This window comes from Mustela putorius, unplaced genomic scaffold, assembly GCF_011764305.1.
Source record: "Mustela putorius furo isolate JIRA1106 unplaced genomic scaffold, ASM1176430v1.1 tig00003942_pilon_pilon_pilon, whole genome shotgun sequence".
In the NCBI taxonomy this organism is placed as follows: Eukaryota; Metazoa; Chordata; class Mammalia; order Carnivora; family Mustelidae; genus Mustela; species Mustela putorius.
This window is the reverse complement of record NW_025422087.1, coordinates 2,253,860-2,272,675: the sequence shown is the minus strand read 5'-3', so window position 1 is coordinate 2,272,675 and position 18,816 is coordinate 2,253,860. Positions and strand designations below refer to the sequence as shown.

Here is an 18,816-nt window from a genome sequence, read left to right as displayed (position 1 = left end):
TGAGAGAGCACACAAGTTGGGGGGAGGGGCAGGGGGAGAAGCAGACTCCCCGTTCAGCAGGGAGCCCGATACGTGTCTTGATCTTAGGACCCTGAGATCATGACCTGAGCGGAAGGCAGACACTTAAGGTTTTTTGCTTTATTTTAAGCTTTTACTTATCTGTTTGTTTGCTGTTATAATTTTTTTTATTATGTTATGTTAGTCACCATACAGTACGTCATGGGTTTCTGATGCAGTGTTCCATGATTCATTGTTTGCGTATAACATCCAGTGCTCCATGCAATCCGTGCCCTCCTTAATACCCATCACCGGGCCGGCCCATCCCCCCACCCCCTCCCCTCTAAAACCCTTGGTTTGTTTCTCAGATCCCATAGTCTCTCCTAGTTCATTTTCCCTTCCTTCTCCTAATGTCCTCCATGCTATTCCTTATGTTCCACAAATAAGTGAAACTATGTGATAATTGTCTTTCTCTGTTTGACTTATTTCACTGAGCACAATTTCCTCCAGTTTCATCCACACTGATGTAAATCAGTAATATTCCACTGCATATTTTTATTTATATATTGGTTTGTTTGTTTTTGCAAGAGAGGGCAAGAGAGGACAAGTGGGGAGGGAGGGACAGAGGGAGAAACGGTGTTAGGACTTATTAATCTGCGTGCGTTAGTCCTAACGCATTACTAACTTCTGGTTATTAGGACTTTTTTTCTCCCTCTGAGAATATTGGAGGCTCCGGATCTCCTCATTATATTGATGTAAGTCACTAACTTAGGTCTGTGAGGACATAAAGACAAACCAGACGTAGACCTTCCCTTTGAGGGGTTACAGAGTAAAACTTGTTCTCAACTTTGGTCACATATTGAAATCGCCTGGGGAGCTTTAAAAAAAGCTGGAGCCAGTTTCCCTCGCAGAGATTCTGACTTCATTAGTCTAGGATATGGCGTTGGCATCGAGATTTGAATGTCCCCATTGATTCTAGCGAGCATCCAAGGCTGAGAACCATTGCAATAAGGAAAGACAAAGCCTTCTGAAGCCCACAAGCTTCAGCATAATAAGAATTTTCAGCCTCTAGGGGTGATTATACTACTATAGGACTTTTGCAGAAGTATAATAAAGTTTAAAGGTTACTGTTCTCTTTTATACACATATGTATCCATGTTTGCCGATGTGTGTCAGCATGTGTACGCACGTGGATTACATGAGTATCGCATTTTTCTTAGGACAGATCCAGTGACATAGCAGTAATCCAAGTCACATCTCACTCACTTCCCCGCCACCTTATTTTCTTCCAGCTTAAACAACAGAAGTCTTCCCACTTTGGTAGCCGTAGTCTGGGATCAAGGGGATGGCTGGATCGGTTCCTTCCGAGGGCTGTGGAGGACAATCTCCTCCTTGTTTCTCTCCTGGCTTCCGTGACCTCAGCTGTTCCTGGCTTCTAGAAGGCTTGTTCTGTGTCTTCCCTGGTCCTCCCTCTGTGCCTGCCTCTGTGTGCAGGTGCCCTCCTTTTCATTTCCTCTTTGTCTTTTTTACTGATGTATAGTTGACACAGAGTGTTATGTTAGTTCAACATAGGGATTCAATGGACATTACACCATGCTCACCATAGGCAGAGGTCCCATCTGTCCCCATACAACACTATGACAGTATGGTTGACTCCATTCCCTACGTTGTACCTTTCGTCCTCGTGACTTACTCCCACCGTAACTAGAAGCCTGTATCTCCCGCTCCCCTTCAATGATTTTGCCCTCCCTCCCACCCCCTACACCGCCACCGTGGAGACAACCACCAGTTTATTCTCTATATTTATGGGTCTCTTCCTGCTTTTTTAGTTTGTTCACTTGTTTTGCTTTTTAGATGCTATACATAAATAAAATCGTATGGTATTTCTCGTTTTCTGTCTGACATTTCACTTAGCATAATGCCCTCTCGGTCCGTCACTGTTGTTGTAAATGGCAAGATTTTATTTTTTAAATGGCTGATATATACCACTTAATGTATGACTTCTTCTTTATCCGTTCATCTATCAGTGGACATTTAGGTTGCTCCCACATTGTGGCTATTGTAAATAATGCTGTCATAAGCATAGGGGGGCGTACATGTTTTTGAACTAGTATTTTTGTCTTTTGGGGGTAAATACCCTGTAGTACAATTACTGGACCATGTGGTATTTTTATTTTTATTTTTTAGAGGACCATGACTCCCTTTTAGTTCCTGCCCCCACACTGGCTCCCAATCTCTTACTAGTGTCAGTTACTCCTGAGCAATTCCCCAGGCTCCCTTTCTATGCATTTTAAGCACATTTTCAAAGATTTTATTTATTTATTTGACAGAGAGAGAAATCACAAGTAGACGGAGAGGCAGGCAGAGAGAGAGAGAGAGGGAAGCAGGCTCCCCGCTGAGCAGAGAGCCCGATGCGGGACTCGATCCCAGGACCCTGAGATCATGACCTGAGCTGAAGGCAGCCGCTTAACCCACTGAGCCACCCAGGTGCCCTTAAGCACATTTTCATATCCATGACCGATATACCTACAACAGAGAGTTCAGGTTACCTAATTGAGTTTTTTAAAAATTTTAATAATTTGTTGTAGCCACACTTAAAAAAAAACCTTTATTTACTGTTTGTTTGTTTGTATGTTTGTTGTGAGCAGGGGGAGGGGCAGAGGGAGAGGTAGAGAGAGAATCCCAAGCCTACTCCCCACAGAGCCTGAGACCAATCCCAAGACCCTGAGATCAGGACCTGAGCGGAAATCAAGAGTGGGTTGCTTAGCCAACTGAGTCACCCACACACCCCTAGAGCCACACTTTTGACTGGCTCTTCAGTGCTATTTGCTGTTTGGTTCAGATAGTCTCTGCTTGACTTACTCTGTCTCCTACATGAACTGTCTCTTACATGGACTGTTTCTGGTTACCCTCCTTTGGACGTATGTGAAAACTCTTAGAGCAGTAACAAAACAACACAAGTGGTTAAACAAGCAAAATTAAAACTACGATTCAGAATCTCATTAAGATCTAGTGAAGAATTTAGCTTTGAATGCCCATGAAAACCAGAAACCTCTGTTTTTAAAATGAGAACCACTTCTGACTCTATTAAAAAGTCAGGCCTTAGGGAAAAAAAAAAAAAAAAACTGGAGAAATGTCCTGGAAAATGAGTATGGTTTCTATTGGAAAGTATTAAAAAAAAAAAAACCCACACACATAAGCATGAGCATTTTTGAGTGGGAGGAAAAGAAAGACAAACAATTCATTAGACTGAAGGGAAAAGGAACAGGAAGGGGTGTGGCAGCGAGCAGAGGACACCGCAAGACCCATCAGATTCCCTTCCTTATTTTATCTGGAGACAAGGGTGGTCTCGCCTATATAAATCACTTGGGGTGACTAAGCTGAAAGTGGGGTGGGAGGCACCACCGGGTCTGTCCACCGTCACTGGTGGGATGAGCAAGCGATGCTTAGGGGAGAATCGAATCAGGAGATGCAATTTCATGCCATCGCGCTCTTCTCTTGTAAAGCGCCACCTGCTTCTGGAACACCCACCTGGCTGGGGGTGAAACGATCAGGTAGATTGTCCAGGACCGGCTGCAATTGTGTAAACTTTCCATCAGACACTTGTTCCATCTGAAATAATGCTCCTCGTGCCCTGGCTTGCACTCTACCAGCTGCCTCGAGCAGGGAGGGACTGGTTCAGAACCTGAGGAGGTGAAATGCTGAAGTTACCCTGGAGGTGACAGCAAGCACAACAGATGTTGGGATTGGAGAGGTTCTGAGAGAAAGTCTCAGGCTCAAGGCTGCTACTTTGCCTGAGGCTAGTTAGTGAGCGTGTAATACTATAGTTAATCAGGCTTATTATACTGGATGTTCTGGGATTTTTTTTTTTTAAGAATTCTTTTTCATAAGAAACAGATCAAAGGAAAGAAAACCACCAGCTTTCCTAGGAGGGAGCTTGATTTCCCCAGTACTTTTTCTCTTCCATGAGATAACTGTATCACAACATTTGCGGGAGGCGGTGGGGGGCGGTTTCTGGGAATACACCCACCATACATCATAGGATACTCTATGGAGCGGGAGTTCCTAAAGCCTCTGCCTGCCGTCTGCTCCCACCTGTCCAGGGCTGTATTCACACAGGCAGAGGGCTTTCGAGGAATTCAACCAGGAAAATATGGGTCATTATCATTAAAGAGGTTGTTCCAAAACCTCATTTAGGCAAGTTTTAACTTTGAACTTTTTCTAAACACTTACCAGGGGTGCTCCTAGAAAATAAAATTGTTTTCTTGCTCCCTTCTAGGAAACCAGCCTGGCAGCAGTGGCAAAGTCGGGGCAGGGGGGAAGAGGGAGAAGTCAAAAGGCAAAACGTGCACAGGTAACCTGTAAATTATCTGCCTCTGAAGTATCCTGCCTTGTTTTATCCCATGTCATCTGTTTAACTCTCATGCCACCCCTGCCATATGATGCTAAGCTCTGGGGTTGGAGTGACAGCAAGCCAGTTATGAGGTCCCTGTTTTGGCAGCTGGAACCTGACTGGTGAGGGCTTAGTGGTGTTCCAGAAAGGCCAGTCCTATTACCAAGGCCCTTTATCTTAGCATTCATGTTCAAGGTGTCAAGAGCGTCATCCAGATTTGTGATTTCATTAACCATGACTCATTGTTGAGTGCATGGCAGTGGGCATCTGGCGAGTTGGAATTGAACGTGATTAATTGTTGAGGGCACAGCAGTGGGCATCTGGCTAGTTTCATATCAGCCAAGTGAGCTTCCCTCATCAATTATGACTGTCTTGAAACTGGCCGGTCTTGACAGGGGCAATTAATTCCTGGTCCAGAAGCAGCCCAGCATCCACACAGCTGGCTAACAGTCTGGTACTTGCTGAATGAACCATGTACTTTCCGAACATCACCTCGCAAGTGCAGGGTTGTCTTACTGGGAGTCCCCCAGCATTCAGAGATACGAAGAGAGCACATACAATGAGAAGGTCCTGGTGTAGGCAACAGGAAATCTCCAGGGAGAGGATACTTTACCCTGGTCAGTAAGCTAGTGTCCCAGTCGGAGGGCGGAGTGGAATGTGAGGAGGGGCAGTGAAGAGATAGGAGGATCCCAGTCTCAGGAGCGGGGGAGTCTGATCTCTGTCCACTGTACCCTCCCTGAGGACAGATACCAGGTGTATTGTGCTCACAGCTAGATTCTCAACACTTCGCCCATTGTAAGTGCTCATGAAATGCTTGTTGAGTGAATGAAGAGCTTAGAGAAGGACAAGGAGGCATCTGCACTGGCATGATCAATGGGGAAAACAGCCAATATTCTCACAGAAGAAATGCTATGATACAGTGCAGCCCAACATTTCCACAAATCTCCCCTCCAAGAGAAGAGAAAAGAAAATTCTTGTCCCAGAGGGATCTTGAGTAAAGTCTTGGGACAATAAAGCACACTTAGCAATATACACTGATAGTCTGGTTTATGACATAAAGCCATCACCTATTTGTCCTGAGGTCCTTCGCATGGACATCTCTTGACCTAGCTCCTGGACTGCCCCCATGGGAGAAGCCTTTGGATAACCCTTACCTTTAAGTATCTGTAGAGTCCTTTAAGTATCTGTAGAGCCTTCGAGGTCTATCCCTGAGGGATTGTGGCCCCGAGAGCCAGAGCTGTCTCCCCTCCCTCCATGTTCTTCTTTCCTGCTGAAGATCTTGGGATTACCTCTTCTCTCCAGAGATGTTGACCTCCTGCCTCAGAGGCATGGCCCCTACCTGGGGCAGCAACAAGAGGGATATCCCAACTCAGCACAGTGAGTCCAACAAGGGTACCAGGGATGCCCAACGACGCTAGAAGAGGTTGTTCAAGGGATGCAATCTGTGGAAATTAAGACAGCATCGGGAGGCATTTCTTAAGCTGTGGACTATCAAAATAGACTAACAGCAGTGTGAATTCTGCTTGGAAGCACTATAAAATGAGAATAGCCCCTCATCTGCTTGGACCACATAAGCCTGTGCTTCTCTGTAAATGGAGGGTGAACCAAATGTTCTTGTCGGCCTTCTGAGAGTCCATGATTCTACAGCTCCATGTTTATACGGCCCATTTCAATATGTTATTGTGGCCCAGTTTCAAACAAGTCATTGGATATTCTTATTTTATAGCTGAGGAATGTAGGCCACAGCATGTTGGACCATTTGCCCAAAGTTAAGCTGAAAGCTAGCCTTTGTCAGCTTTCTGTTATCCTCTGAGGAGATTCCAAAATCGGCGATGTTCTGGTTTCAGGCTTATAATTAGCTTCCAGAAAATGATGACAGATCATCCTGCTACATTAAAGCCCATCTTTTTCCCCTAAAACCTGACACAAAGTCCCTACACCAGCAGCGATGACCCAGTTTATTTTTCTCATGTATGGAGTTCTGAGGCGTGAGAAGAACAAGCTGTAGTTAACAGGTGTCTGGAGCTCCTGCCCCTTGCTCTTTTCTAAAGAACACAGTTGCCTGTGGTGGGTGGGGGAGATGTCCCACCTGGCTGGAGCCTCAGCTCTTAGAGGTCACTAAACCTCAGCTTGCATCCCTGAATTCTGAGGGAGTTCAGAATTCACTATGCGTAGTTACTGGCTGCAAGTGTCTTAGAAGACCTGACAGGTCAGTACAGGAGCTTCCAGTGATTTCTCTCTGTCTTGGGTACTCTCCCTCATTTCAAAATATTTAAGGCCATCTGAATGGCCCTGGATTTTCTGAGGGAACCCTTGGATTTGGAGTTATCTCAGGCCCCAAAGTAGTCAAGACCACTCACTATTCACTGTAATCCCAATTCTGGCATTCCGTCCTTACAACACATACACATAAACACACACACACACACACACCACCACCACCACCACCACCACCACCACCTCCACATTCTCAAATTTTTTAGATCTTTTCAGAACCGGTGCAAGGCCTTGACTTCTGGCAAGCACTAGGTTCTCTCCAATGTTTCAAGTGCCACTCTTTTTAGCAAAAAGCAATAGAGGTGTCATCATTGTTGGTGTCTTGGCTAGAGGAAGGGAGGGTCCATTTTGAAGATGTAGTTTGATCAATATAGTGATTATTTTAAAAGTTATGTATCTTTGGGCGCCTGGGTGGCTCAGTGGGTTAAGTCTCTGCCTTCAGCTCGGGTCATGATCTCAGGGTCCTGGGATCGAGCCCCGCATCGGGCTCTCTGCTCGGCCGGGAGCCTGTTTCTCCCTTCTCTCTGCCTGCCTCTCTGTCTACTTGTGATCTCTCTCTGTCAAATAAATAAATAAATAAAATTTTTTAAAAAAAGTTATGTATCTTTAAAATACTTTGAATTGTATTTTCAGTAGCCCTTTTCCTATTGTATTTATTTAATATCATATCAGGTAATATCATAGCATATCAGTAAACACAGAGGAAAAGAGCACAACCTGGTTTAAATCCTGATTCTGCCATTTACAAGTCAGCTAACTTTAGATAAGTAACCTAAGTTCCCTGGAGCCTCATTCTCCTCATCTGTAAAATTAGAAATAATTATATCCATCTTAAAGGGTGATAGTGAAGGTAAGAGCCAGCAAGTATAAAGCACCTAGATTTTTGGCTAGCCTGTGATGGGTGCCTATGACATGGCAGTGTGGGTATGGGCAGTCAGGTTGTTGCATGAGTGTACTTTCGTGGCTACACCTCTCCCAATGGGTTAAGCTGCACCCACTGTCAATTTTCAGTTGTACTGGGGTCCCCAAGTTCCTCAGGAACCACCAGTCCTCTGAATATCTGGCACCCAAGCTTGCTCTGATTGGCACTGGAGACCTTGAGAAAGGCTGCTGTCCATGTTCCCTCCCATGGCATTGGAATCCAACCTCTATGAAGGAACCCAACCCTATGGTCAAGTCCATTCTTGGCCCCCTGTCCAGCAGGCCTTCCTCTGAAGGCTGCAGAGAGAACAGGGACCCATGTAATTTTGCTGCCTCTTCTGCCTCAACTAGGTGTGACTGGGTTTCTTGATCTTCGCCCGTTAATTGTAGCATTATTAATACTAGTAGTAGTATCTAATTACTTCTGAAGCTATGTGAACTAGAATTGCATCTCCTCATTTGGAATAGATATATGCCTTTAACAGTGACGTGTAAAGTGAATTTTGGAGTGTCTCATTTTATTTTTCCATTGATTTGCATCATTAAATAGAAATGTGTTTCTTTGGGAAAAAATGGATTTTAATAAAATTCCATGAAGAAATATAGGAACAACACATATTACAAAAGTATTTCTATAAAATCCTAACAATGATACTGAAAATCACTTACACAATACAAACAAAAGCCTCTGAGTGTATTTTCATGTTTAACACAATTGCCTAATATTCTATGAAAGGAAAAACAATGATCATTGTAAAGAACATTCTGGAATAGAAAGTCAATTTTATAAATTCTTTTCTCAAAGCACATAGCTGCATCAAGTGCTATTTTTTCTCTCTCTTGCTCAGATCTTAGAATTCTGAGAAGGCAATTTGTGACATAATTGCCTTTGATTTTCTTAAAACATTGGGCTTGATTAAATCTGAAAGGAGAAACAAAACTATAGATGTGACCAAGAGCATCCTATCAGTCAAGATAGACTAGGTTTTGTGGTGACAACAAACAGTTCCAACAAAAGTTTCTTTCTTTCATTATTTTTTTTAATATTTTATTTATTTGTCAGAGAGAGAGAAAGAAAACACAAGTAGGGGGAATAGCAGGCAGAGGGAGAAGCAGGCTCCCCACTGAGCAAGGAGCCCAGTGCAGAACTCAATCCCAGGACCCTGGAATCATGACCTGAGCCGAAGGCAGTGGCTTAACCGACTGAGCCACCCAAGTGTCCCCAAAAGTTTATTTCTTGGTCTTACTACATGTCCATTGCAAAATGACAGGGAATTCTGTTCATTAAAGCCACTGAGGAACACAGGCTGGAAAGCTTCACTTACCTTCCATGTTTCCTGTCACTAAAGAGGGAAAATGAGATCTCTAAAGGCTCACACTAACAATTAAATTCTCAGCCATAAGAAACATAAAATTTCTACTCATCACTCATTGCTAGAACTAGTTCCATGGCCCGATCCATCCAAACAAAGTCAGATATACAGTCCATATCCTGTGTATAGATGGAGAGAAAGTATTTGGGGAATAGTGTTAATGTACATGGAAAGCATTTGCTGATGCATATTCATCAAGGAAAGAGGCTGTGTGGAAGCAAATTGCTAGAACCCATCCTGAAGAAGGTCAGCAAACCAAGTTAAGAAAGTCTCCAGGAGATATATGTTAAACCAGTTCTCTAATTTGTGAGGGGAGTGGAAATCTTTTTCCTAACAAACAGACACTGAGAAAAATCTTGTCAGATCTTCTTTTTTTTTTTTTAAAATGTGTTGTATGGGGCACTTGGGCGGCTCTGTTGATTAAGCACCAACTCTTGGTTTTGGCTCAGGTCATGATTGGGTGGTGAGATTAAGGCTTCTGTAGGGTTCCCTGCTTAGCATGGGGTCTGTTTAGGTGTCTTTTCCTCTCCCTCTGCCTCTGCCCCTCCTCCAACTCATGCACGTGCACATCCTCTCTCTCTTTTTCTAAAATTAATAAAAGAAAATCTTTTGAAAAATGTGGGTTTTTTCCATTTTTGAGATTTTAGATATTTGGATTTTCATGTAAAATTGGCAATTTTAAATGTTGGGAAGTAGTTAACATAAAGTATGTTGAAGGCACAGAAAGGGGTCTATGCACTGAGACCCAGCACCTCATTGGTAAACTCTGGCCTGCACAGAGTGATGAAGAAGAGCAGAGTAACAAGTCTCATTACACACCAGCTAAGGTTGGATAACAAAAATGTTTAGTGCAGCCAGTCAGCTTGGTCCCAATTAGCAGTATGGGACTGGAGGAAAGGAAAGAGATCGTCCTAACCAACCTGGAGGTTTTGTTATGTGGGTCTGGCAGGCAGTCAAGAGATGGAAAGAAATCTGCGTAGGAAAAGAAGGACATTCATGAACCTGCTGTTGGCAAGCTGACATAGCCTGGACATGCACTCTATTCTCTCCCAAGGATAAGTTTACAGAAAGAACAAATAATAGATAAACTAACAGAGATGCCAAAATGGGACAAGGGAGGCCACTAGGGTACAAAATTTAAGGAGCCACTCGCTTGCAGGGTTATGAAGGCTCATGGCTGAGGCTTGCACAAACCTAGGCGTGAGTGTCTCCTGACATCGTGTGCTCTGGGGGCATCAATTGCCTCACCTTCGTGCTGGTTCACGAGTTTACACTACATCAGAAAAAACTGTTTATTCTTTTCCCAGATGATATGGCTATGTTTTGGGAATAGCAAATCTTAGTGAAAAATAGTAATGAGAAAGCAGTAAAAAAAAATAATCTGGACACTAATGGTCCATTTTGTGATGACAAATTGGCAACCATTTGCTCCAATGAATCAATTTTTATTTGCATTTATACATTTTCGATTACACTTCCAAACTCTGTGATACAATTTCACTTTCTTGGTTTATATATTTATTCATTCAAAGGTATTTATTGAGTTCCTACCTCATGTGTCATTGTGCTAGGCAATTGATTATATATTGGTGAATAAAACAGAAAAGGTGACTGCCCTTTTGGAGTTGATAAGTGAGACAGAAAGAGACACTTAATATGTACATAACAAAATTAATAAGTACTTATCACTGTGGCTAGGACAATAAAAGAAACAAATGATGCAGGAATGTCTACTATTACTGGTTCATGTTCGAGAACACAGTCAAGGATCACCTCCAAGACCTTTGGCAATGCAGCGTGGTTGAGGAGGATTCCTGCCAGAAGTCCTAAGACATTTGAGAAAGTAAATTATATAACACCCTTTCTTTAAATATTAAAAATAAAATTGAAATAATTCATGCATGCTTTAAATAATAGGAAGACATTTTTTCAAGTATGTATTATAAAAACAAAGCACATTTGGTCATACCACAGAGATACTACTAATAAAGTTCTTTCTTTCTTTCTTTCTTTCTAGTTTTGTCTCATGGACACTTTAGTAAAATTCATATTACTCCTTGACTACGCTCTCGCTGCTCTTGGCTTTCTTCTTTCTCTTCCTTCTCCTACTCTTTTTTAAAATTCATGCATATTTAGGATTGATCTAATTTTAATTTCTTCTCACTTAAGGCTACTCTTGGAGGGGAGCCTTGGTGGCTCAGTTGTTGAGTTTCAGCTCAGGTCTTGATCTTTTGAGTCCGGGGATCCTGCCCTGAGTTGGACTCTGTGCTCAGCAGGGGGTCTGCTTGAAGATTCTCTGCCTCTGCCCAACCACACCCCCACACACACTCTCTTTCTAATAAGAATTATTTAAAAGGAGATGAAAGTAAGAAAAACCTGAAAAAAATTAAAAGGCTACAAAATAAAAATACAAAGAATGCTACCTAGTGATTTTCCTGAGCTCTGCAGCTTTGCAGCCCTCTCTGATCAGTGAACTTGAGAGGGGTGAGCTGTTCGTGATGGCCTTCTAGGGGAGGGGCTCTTGCCCTGATCCTCAGGTGGACTTCCCCTGGTGCAACTGCAGCTGGCCCAAGCAGCAGAGACGGGCCCTGGGTTCCAGCAAGTGCCGCTGTTTTACTCCCTGAAGGCTTGCAGCACCAATGGCTGAGGTGACTGTCACCGCACCCTGCTCCCTACCGTGGAGCTGAAAATTCACACCCAGCTCTTCAGTGAGCCCGCACAGAAAAAAACATTCCACCGGTCTTATCTCCTCGGATTCTGTCAGAACTCTGCGTTCACCCTGCCAGGGACGAGGCATTTTTATCGTAGGCACGTGACTGAGTTCCAATTACAATTGTTTTGTTTTGTTTTGTTTTGTTTTTAAAGATTTTATTTATTTGAGTGAGGGAGTGCATGAGAGCGGAGAAGGTCAGAGGGAGAAGCAGACTCCCCATGGAGCTGAAGCCCTATGTGGGATTCGATCCCAGGAATCCGGGATCATGACCTGAGCTGAAGGCAGTTGCTTAACCAGCAGAGCCACCCAGGAGGTGGGAACCACCCACTCCAGGTTCTATGGATTCCAGTGACATAGACTAACACCAGACCTGCAAGGTGTCAGAGGTCTCACCAAGCTCCTGCTTCTTCTGGACCTCTCACAGGAAAGTGATCACCCAACTATGCTGTGATTCGGACTACAGGGCTTTACAGTGTAGAAAGCCGGGACGTAGCTTCATGGTTTTCAGCCATTTTCCCTAACTGATGTCTGGGAACTCTGAAGCATTCGGGCCCCACCTGGTCTTCTGGGGACCACCAGGATCCTGAGATCATGCTGTCACACCTGGGATATCACCCCACTTCACCCCTTGAACACTTTTAAGTCAGGAATGTCCCAGACAGGGGTAAACACCTAAATGTTTCAATCAAGCACCTGTCTGTCGATGGAAACTTTGCAGTAGGCTCCTTCAGGTAGGTGCCTCCCCTCGGATGTATCCATAGCCCTATCACCCGCATAACTTGTACCCACCCAAGGGCCAAGGGCCAAGGGCCAAGGCCAGTCCCTTACTAAGGGATTTCATTGAAAATTCGAAGCCTAAGTTCTTGAGAAGCTATTACCCAGCCCTTTGTAGGTGGGGCTGTTGTCTTCTGGGACTCCAGAATATGAGCACTGATGAACACATGTGTGTACACAGGAGCAAGTGTGCTTGTGCACACAAACACACACACCGCAGGAGGGACTGTGGGGTGGGATCCCATTAGTAGCAGATCCCAAGAAGTTGATAGGAGAGAGGAAATTGGGTGGGAGGTATTTCCTACCTGTGACAGCACTCCTCTAACATCATAGCTATTATTCAACCTATGCCTGTGGACATCTGATAGAAAGACATGCTGGAATCATCCATATTTTGCAGAGAAGAACATCCCTGTCAGGCACAATGGCTTATCTAAGGTCCAAACCAGGTAAGTATAGAGACTTGTGTCTGAAACCAGGTGTGTTTGCAAGCTGGGGACCTAGCTTCTCCCAGACCTTCCCTGGGGGCCTGTTCCGAGGGGTGTGTTGGGGTCACTGTGTACAGATAAGATGTGGTCTTGCATGCAGAAGGGAGATGAGGAGATGGCAGACCGGAGCACTGTTCATGTAGGGGTCCAACCAGGAGTGGGCCCCGGTAGGGGATCACAGGCAGTGATGTCACTGCCTGGGTCACAAAGGCCCACAACTTGTAACCCCTGCAACCAGGACCCACACTCTAGTCCGGTATCAGGGCTATTTGGACAGAAACGTCTGACACAGAAAGATGTTTTTGTCCTGTCTACGTACATCCCGGGGCTCTGGGTACCAGAACCCCCAGGAAAATGGCTTGTTTTCATGTTGCAGAAGTTGGCTGAAACCACCCCCGCGATGCCTCAGGATATTTCGAGGGAGACGCCATAAGGTACTTACTACTGAGGAGACTAGGCGATGCCCACCCCTCTGAACCGTGCTAGGGAAGCCCCATTCCTTCCTCTGGAGTTTGAGGGGAGGAGGGATATGTGGGGGTTCCCGCCCATGGGCTGGAGGAGGGTGAGTACAGTGGATACCCTGGTGATCCCTTCTTGTTCACACCAATGTCATGGTGGGCAGGGTGCACAGGGGATTCCTGAGGTGACTCTGAGCTGTGCCAGAGCACATCCAAGGCCCTGAAGCTGGACCACGTTTCTCTCCTTGGGGGAGGGCTCTGCCACCTGGGCTGTGGTGTGTCTGGAATGGAGCACCCTGGGTCTGAAGACCAGCAAAGGCCTCCAAACAGGGCTCTAAGGCCTCCTGCCTGGCTGCTGGGCACTGTCTTTACAGAACGCTCCAGAGGACTTGGTGGAGGAGGTGAACGAGGAGATTGCCTGCTATCCTTCCACGAAGGACAAGAAGCCGCACAGGGCCAACAGAGTCTGGCGCTGGCTCAGGGTGAGTGCAGGTGCTGGGGAGACTCGACCCCCGGGACACCGATGCAGCACCAAGGGCCCCACTTCCTAGAAGCCAGCCTGGCCTCCTAGAGTCCTGTACTCCCGTGAATCTGCATCCCATCTCTTCCCCAAACTGGCCCTCACGGTCCTGCCCACGCCTTGGACAGAAGCACAGCCATTGTCCACAATCTTATAGGAGTATCATTAAAGAGACTTTAGACCAGGTCTCATCCCGTTGATCTAGACTCCATTTGCCCTGGCCTAGGCATTTTCCTAACTCGTGCTCCCAGGTGTCTCCATTGGCCCAACAGTCCTTCCTCAGGTTATACAAATCTTGCAAATGATCATTTGCAAGAGTGAGTTGGGAGATTCTGATCCAAAGGGACATGGGGCCCATGGTACTCTGTCTCTTGCTCTGTGCTTTTCTTTTGATGGAACACATCTTTGGGGCCCCTAGGGTCAGGAACAGGGGCCTCACTGCCCTGCACGGCAGTCCAGAAGGCCAGTCATTTATCACCGGCATCTAGCCCTTTACAGGGGCAGGACTGGATATAATCCCCTTCTGTGGCCAATGAACAGTGCTGCATCCTACAGCCTCCGTGCCCTCCTATCCTAAGCCCTCTCACCTAAAACGTCTGTGTTCTCATCTCAAGAGTAAGATATGTTGGGTGCCGAGGTGACTCAGGGGTTCAGCCTCTGCCTGCAGCTCAGGTCATGGTCTCACGATCCTGGGATCGAGGCCCACGTTGTCGGGGGGGGGGGTCTCTGCTCAGCGGGGAGTCTGCTTCCCCCTCTCTGTCTGGCTGCCTCTCTGCCTACTTGTGACCTCTCTCTCTCTGTCAAAAAAATAAATAAAAAATCTTTGGAAAAAATAAAAACAATGGGGCTATGTGATCAGAAATCACAGGATCCATGCCACTCATGCAGGGACGTGCTACTAATACTTCGCTCACAAAAGGACCTGAGATACTAGCAAGTTCAGACATCATTTTTTTCAATTCTTTGTATGGATACCAAGAACATTTTCTGTTTTCCTTTAAGGTTTTTTTCTTTCTTTCTTTCTTTCTTTTTTTTTCATTTTATTTCTTTATTTGACAGACAGAGATCACAAGTAGGCAGAGAGGCAGGCTGAGACAGAGAGGGGAAGTAGGCTCCCCACCGAATAGAGAGCCCGATGCGGGGCTCGATCCCAGGACCGTGAGATCATGACCTAAGCCAAAGGCAGAGGCTTTAACCCACTGAGCCACCCAGACACCCCTTCCTTAAAGAGTTCTTAATTGATTGATTGATTGATGGATGGATTGAGAGGGAGGCAGGGGGAGAGTGGGGAGAAGCAGAGGGAGAGACAGAATCCTCAAGCACACACTGCCCCTATGGACACAGCCCTACAAGGAACGCAGCCTCAGGACAGGGAGAGCATGACCTGAAGCAAAACCAAGAGTCTTAGGCTAAACCCAATGAGACACCGAGTCACCCGATTCTTTTCCAGACACTGGGCTCTCTTGTCCCACCTCTTGCTTAAGTCCCTGAGATCTGGGGGCTCATTCTGCCCTCCAAGCCCCAACCCTCCTGGTGGCCACAGCACTGACTCATGTCTCCTCTGATTCACCTCAGGGGAAAAATGGCTCAACGAGGAAGAGGAATAAGACCTCGATAGTATGGAACACTCATGCCAGTTCATTGGAGGCCGGAATAGATTACCTGGTGACTGCCGTCATAAAACAAGATCTAAACTATGTTCACACATTTCTGGAAATCTACCGCAGCTTTGCTACCACCCAGGAGGTGCTGGGCCTCCTCTTTGCAAGGTGAGCACCCTCCCCTGCCCCTAACTGCTCCGTGGGATTAGGCCAATGCCTGGTTGTGAGACTTGGCAGGACCCCAAGCTTCCCCAAGCTTCCCTTACTCCTAACTGGGGCAAAGGTATTATAGGGACTCAGTGGGGTATGGTAGGGAAAGAACACTTGGTAGCCTGCGCCAGTGGAAAATTCTGCTGTTGGGCCAGTGGGCATGCTCTTTGAACATTCCCGTGCCCCTCATGATGAAACCTCTGCCTCATTCCAGACTCTCAATGTGATCTTGAGCTGGGCTCCTTTGCCACTGAAAGGGAGATATGAGATTCCTTCTGGGGTCTGTGTGTGGGTGAATCCAGAGCAGGCATCCCTGAGGGTGAGCAGGGGCCAGGCCCCCTCAGATGTTCGTGATGGGCTGATGGGGCCCTTTCATTCAGCAAGCATTCAGGAAGCCCCAGTAGGTGGAGGCAATTATCTCGGAGCTGAATGGGATCCCGGCACAGAACAGACAGCACCCCAGGGCTGCAGGCTAGTCAAGGGTCAAATGGTGAGAGCCAACATTCACAGATCTCATGTGATGCCCCCTGGCCTCCTCTAGATTCGGATGTGTTTACTCCACGTATAAAGTGATCAAGAGATCCCAGGACCGGCGCAACATGTGAGTAAGCTTTGGCTGCTCCAGGAGGGCCTTCCCTCTCCAGCAGGGCAGTGAGGGTCCTGTGAGTTCAAGGGGCTTTTGGACCTTCACGCACACCTCTGTGATTCCTGCTTTACAGTAAATGTCTGAGAGCTTCTACTGGAAACTAGGAAGGTGCACTGGGGAGCTGCGGTAGGTGTGTGAGCACTGTGGAGAGCAGAGGGGGATGGAGGACAGATTCAACCCCTGAGAGGGTCATGCTCCATCCCTGCCCCCTCCCAGCCCTCTCTCTGCCCCAATTCTGGGACCGAGAACGCAGGATTTAGGAAGCATCGCACAGCAGTCTGTTGGCACCTGCACTCAGTGCTCAGAGGGGGCTCAGGGACAGTGGTGACCCAGTAGAGCCCAGGGAGCAGCAGGCATCCCACACCCTGTGGGAGGTGAGTGTCAGTGGAAACAGACCCACTCTCATGGCACCTAGTGACTGGGCAGAGGAGGTAACGGTGGAGGTATGGGGAGGGTCCTGGGAAGGCCTGGCTAGAGACAGAGTCCCTTTGTTCCCTCCTCGGTTGGATCTTCACGGAGCAGAGGCGAGTGCAGTGAGGGTAATTAAGAACCAGACACCACCCCTCCCTGGGCACATGCAGTTGAATTGAAGTGGCTCATGGGCAAGGAGACAGACTGAGGAGTGTGTCCAGCTCCCCTAAGAAGTCCAGAAATGCTCCCCCCGTTGATCAAGGACTCCCACTCCCAGAGGCTTTTGGCCAGCCCACCGTCTGGGAGCAGGCCTGTCTCAGGCAGGACTGCCAGGTCGCAGGTGGACAAGGAGTCCGACTGGTCTCGGACAGGAGCTGGAAGCCCAAGGGCCCAGGTCCTACAGGGGTTCCCTGGTATATTCGTTTGGATGCTTACCCTGTCCTCTGACTTCTCTGCCTCCATGTCTGTCCCCAGGGCCGTCTATGCCATCCTGGATATGTGGGTGGAAAGGTATCCAGGGGATTTTGTGCAGCCTCCAGAGTTTCCCAACCTGCATGCTCTACTGGCCTACCTGCAGGTCAATGTGCCTGGCTCGGACCTGCTGCGCCGTGCCCAGCTTCTGCTGCCAGAAAGGCAGCGCGCTGAGACCACAGAACCAGAGGCTGGGGGTGAGGAGGACTGGGGGTGACTGATGTGGGCCTGAGGAGGAGGCAGGGTGGGCCACCCTGAGGAAGCCTCAGTAGATTGTAGTTGGGCCGAGAAGAGAGAGTCGTCTCAGATCCCTGTCCCCATGGGCTTCCCTTGCGGACACCTTCCAGGGGCTGGGTCTTGAACACAGACCACGCTGAGTGGTGGGGAAAGGGAAAGGCGAGAGGGAAGTCAACCAAGCTGATGATGCTTTCTCTTCTTGGAGCTACAGCACCGGCCCCAGAGCCAGATCAGGATGTGTCTCAGGAAGTTCTTCCAGCAGCCACTCTGGCACCCGCTGCACCTCTGGGGCCTGAGCTGGTCCCCGCCATCCCTGCTATGGCTGCTCACTATGGGTTAGGAAGACCAGTGACCCCCCCTGACCCGTTGGGGCCAGGGCAGATGGTCGTCAGGGCCCTCGTTCACTTCTCTGCCACGGAAGAGTCACCTGGCCTTTTGACTTTCCTGGATGACCAGCAGGGTCCTGCCCACGAGCTGCCACCCCCTGCCTCCATGGAGCAAGCAGGCTCCGCTCCTGAGCAGCACCTCGTGCTTGCTACAACCAGAAAGCATGTCTTTCCCATCGCCCTCGTTGCTTTATTTGTATTTCTTCTGTTTTGTGTATATGTATATAATTACATACTAGATTTAATTAAATAAAGTAGAATTTGAGTTTACATAGCATTTTACTCGCATCCTTTGCAGTGGGATATGGAGGTCTCATTAGGTCCATCCAGGGTGTTGCACAACCATGTCGTTCTACGACGTTTCCGTCACAGAGACGCCCGCGCTCCTCATCGCTCACTGCTCTGTCCCTCGCCCAGTCCCTGCAACCACTGCTCTCCTCTCTGTCTCGGCCACTTCACCTCGACTTGGATTTTCCTCTGCCTGGAATCCTACAGTATGGCCTTCTGTGTGTGTCTGCAGAACATAAGCGTGATTCCCCTCTTTGCACACTTTGTTATACAAATAACATTTTATTACATAGGAATGTTCCTGAAAGAACAGAGATCACGGGAAGCCCCCAAATGAACTGTTTTCATTCTGAGCTAGGTTTCCCATTTAGAAGCATGCCTTGAAAAGCAGAAACCATGAGAGAAATGTCTGGGTCCATGAGACACCTTTACATGCTTTCATTTTTCTGGATAGTCTACGTTTCAACTATTCTAATGGGCATGTTATCAAATATTAAAATTATATCTTCAATATTCTCATTTCTTGCTAACAAGTTAGGTCATAAAAGAGTTCTTTAGGCTTTATCCAGACTATGTTTATTTAGTCAATAATGATTTAAAGATGAAAAAAGGAAGGCATGTTCCTTCTACCAATGAACAATCCCCTATAATA

At 46.8% G+C, this 18,816-nt stretch overlaps 1 protein-coding gene across 1 annotated transcript; it reads left to right on the top strand.

The window, feature by feature from the left end:
- The first annotated feature begins 16,379 nt into the window (after positions 1-16,379).
- Positions 16,380-18,146, top strand: LOC123389045 (ral guanine nucleotide dissociation stimulator-like). The gene is made up of 2 exons (XM_045069701.1): positions 16,380-17,450; positions 17,702-18,146. Exons 1-2 carry the CDS (start codon positions 17,024-17,026, stop codon positions 18,127-18,129), a joined length of 855 nt encoding a protein of 284 aa, XP_044925636.1. The 5' UTR covers positions 16,380-17,023; the 3' UTR covers positions 18,130-18,146.
- The last annotated feature ends 670 nt before the right edge of the window (positions 18,147-18,816 follow it).

Bases quoted from the DNA above. Each gene is read 5' to 3' on its own strand.
- LOC123389045 (XM_045069701.1), top strand. From the start codon at position 17,024: ATGCTCCCCCCGTTGATCAAGGACTCCCACTCCCAGAGGCTTTTGGCC. The intron at 17,451-17,701 runs GTGAGGAGGACT...TTGGAGCTACAG, and splicing joins CACAGAACCAGAGGCTGGGG to CACCGGCCCCAGAGCCAGAT.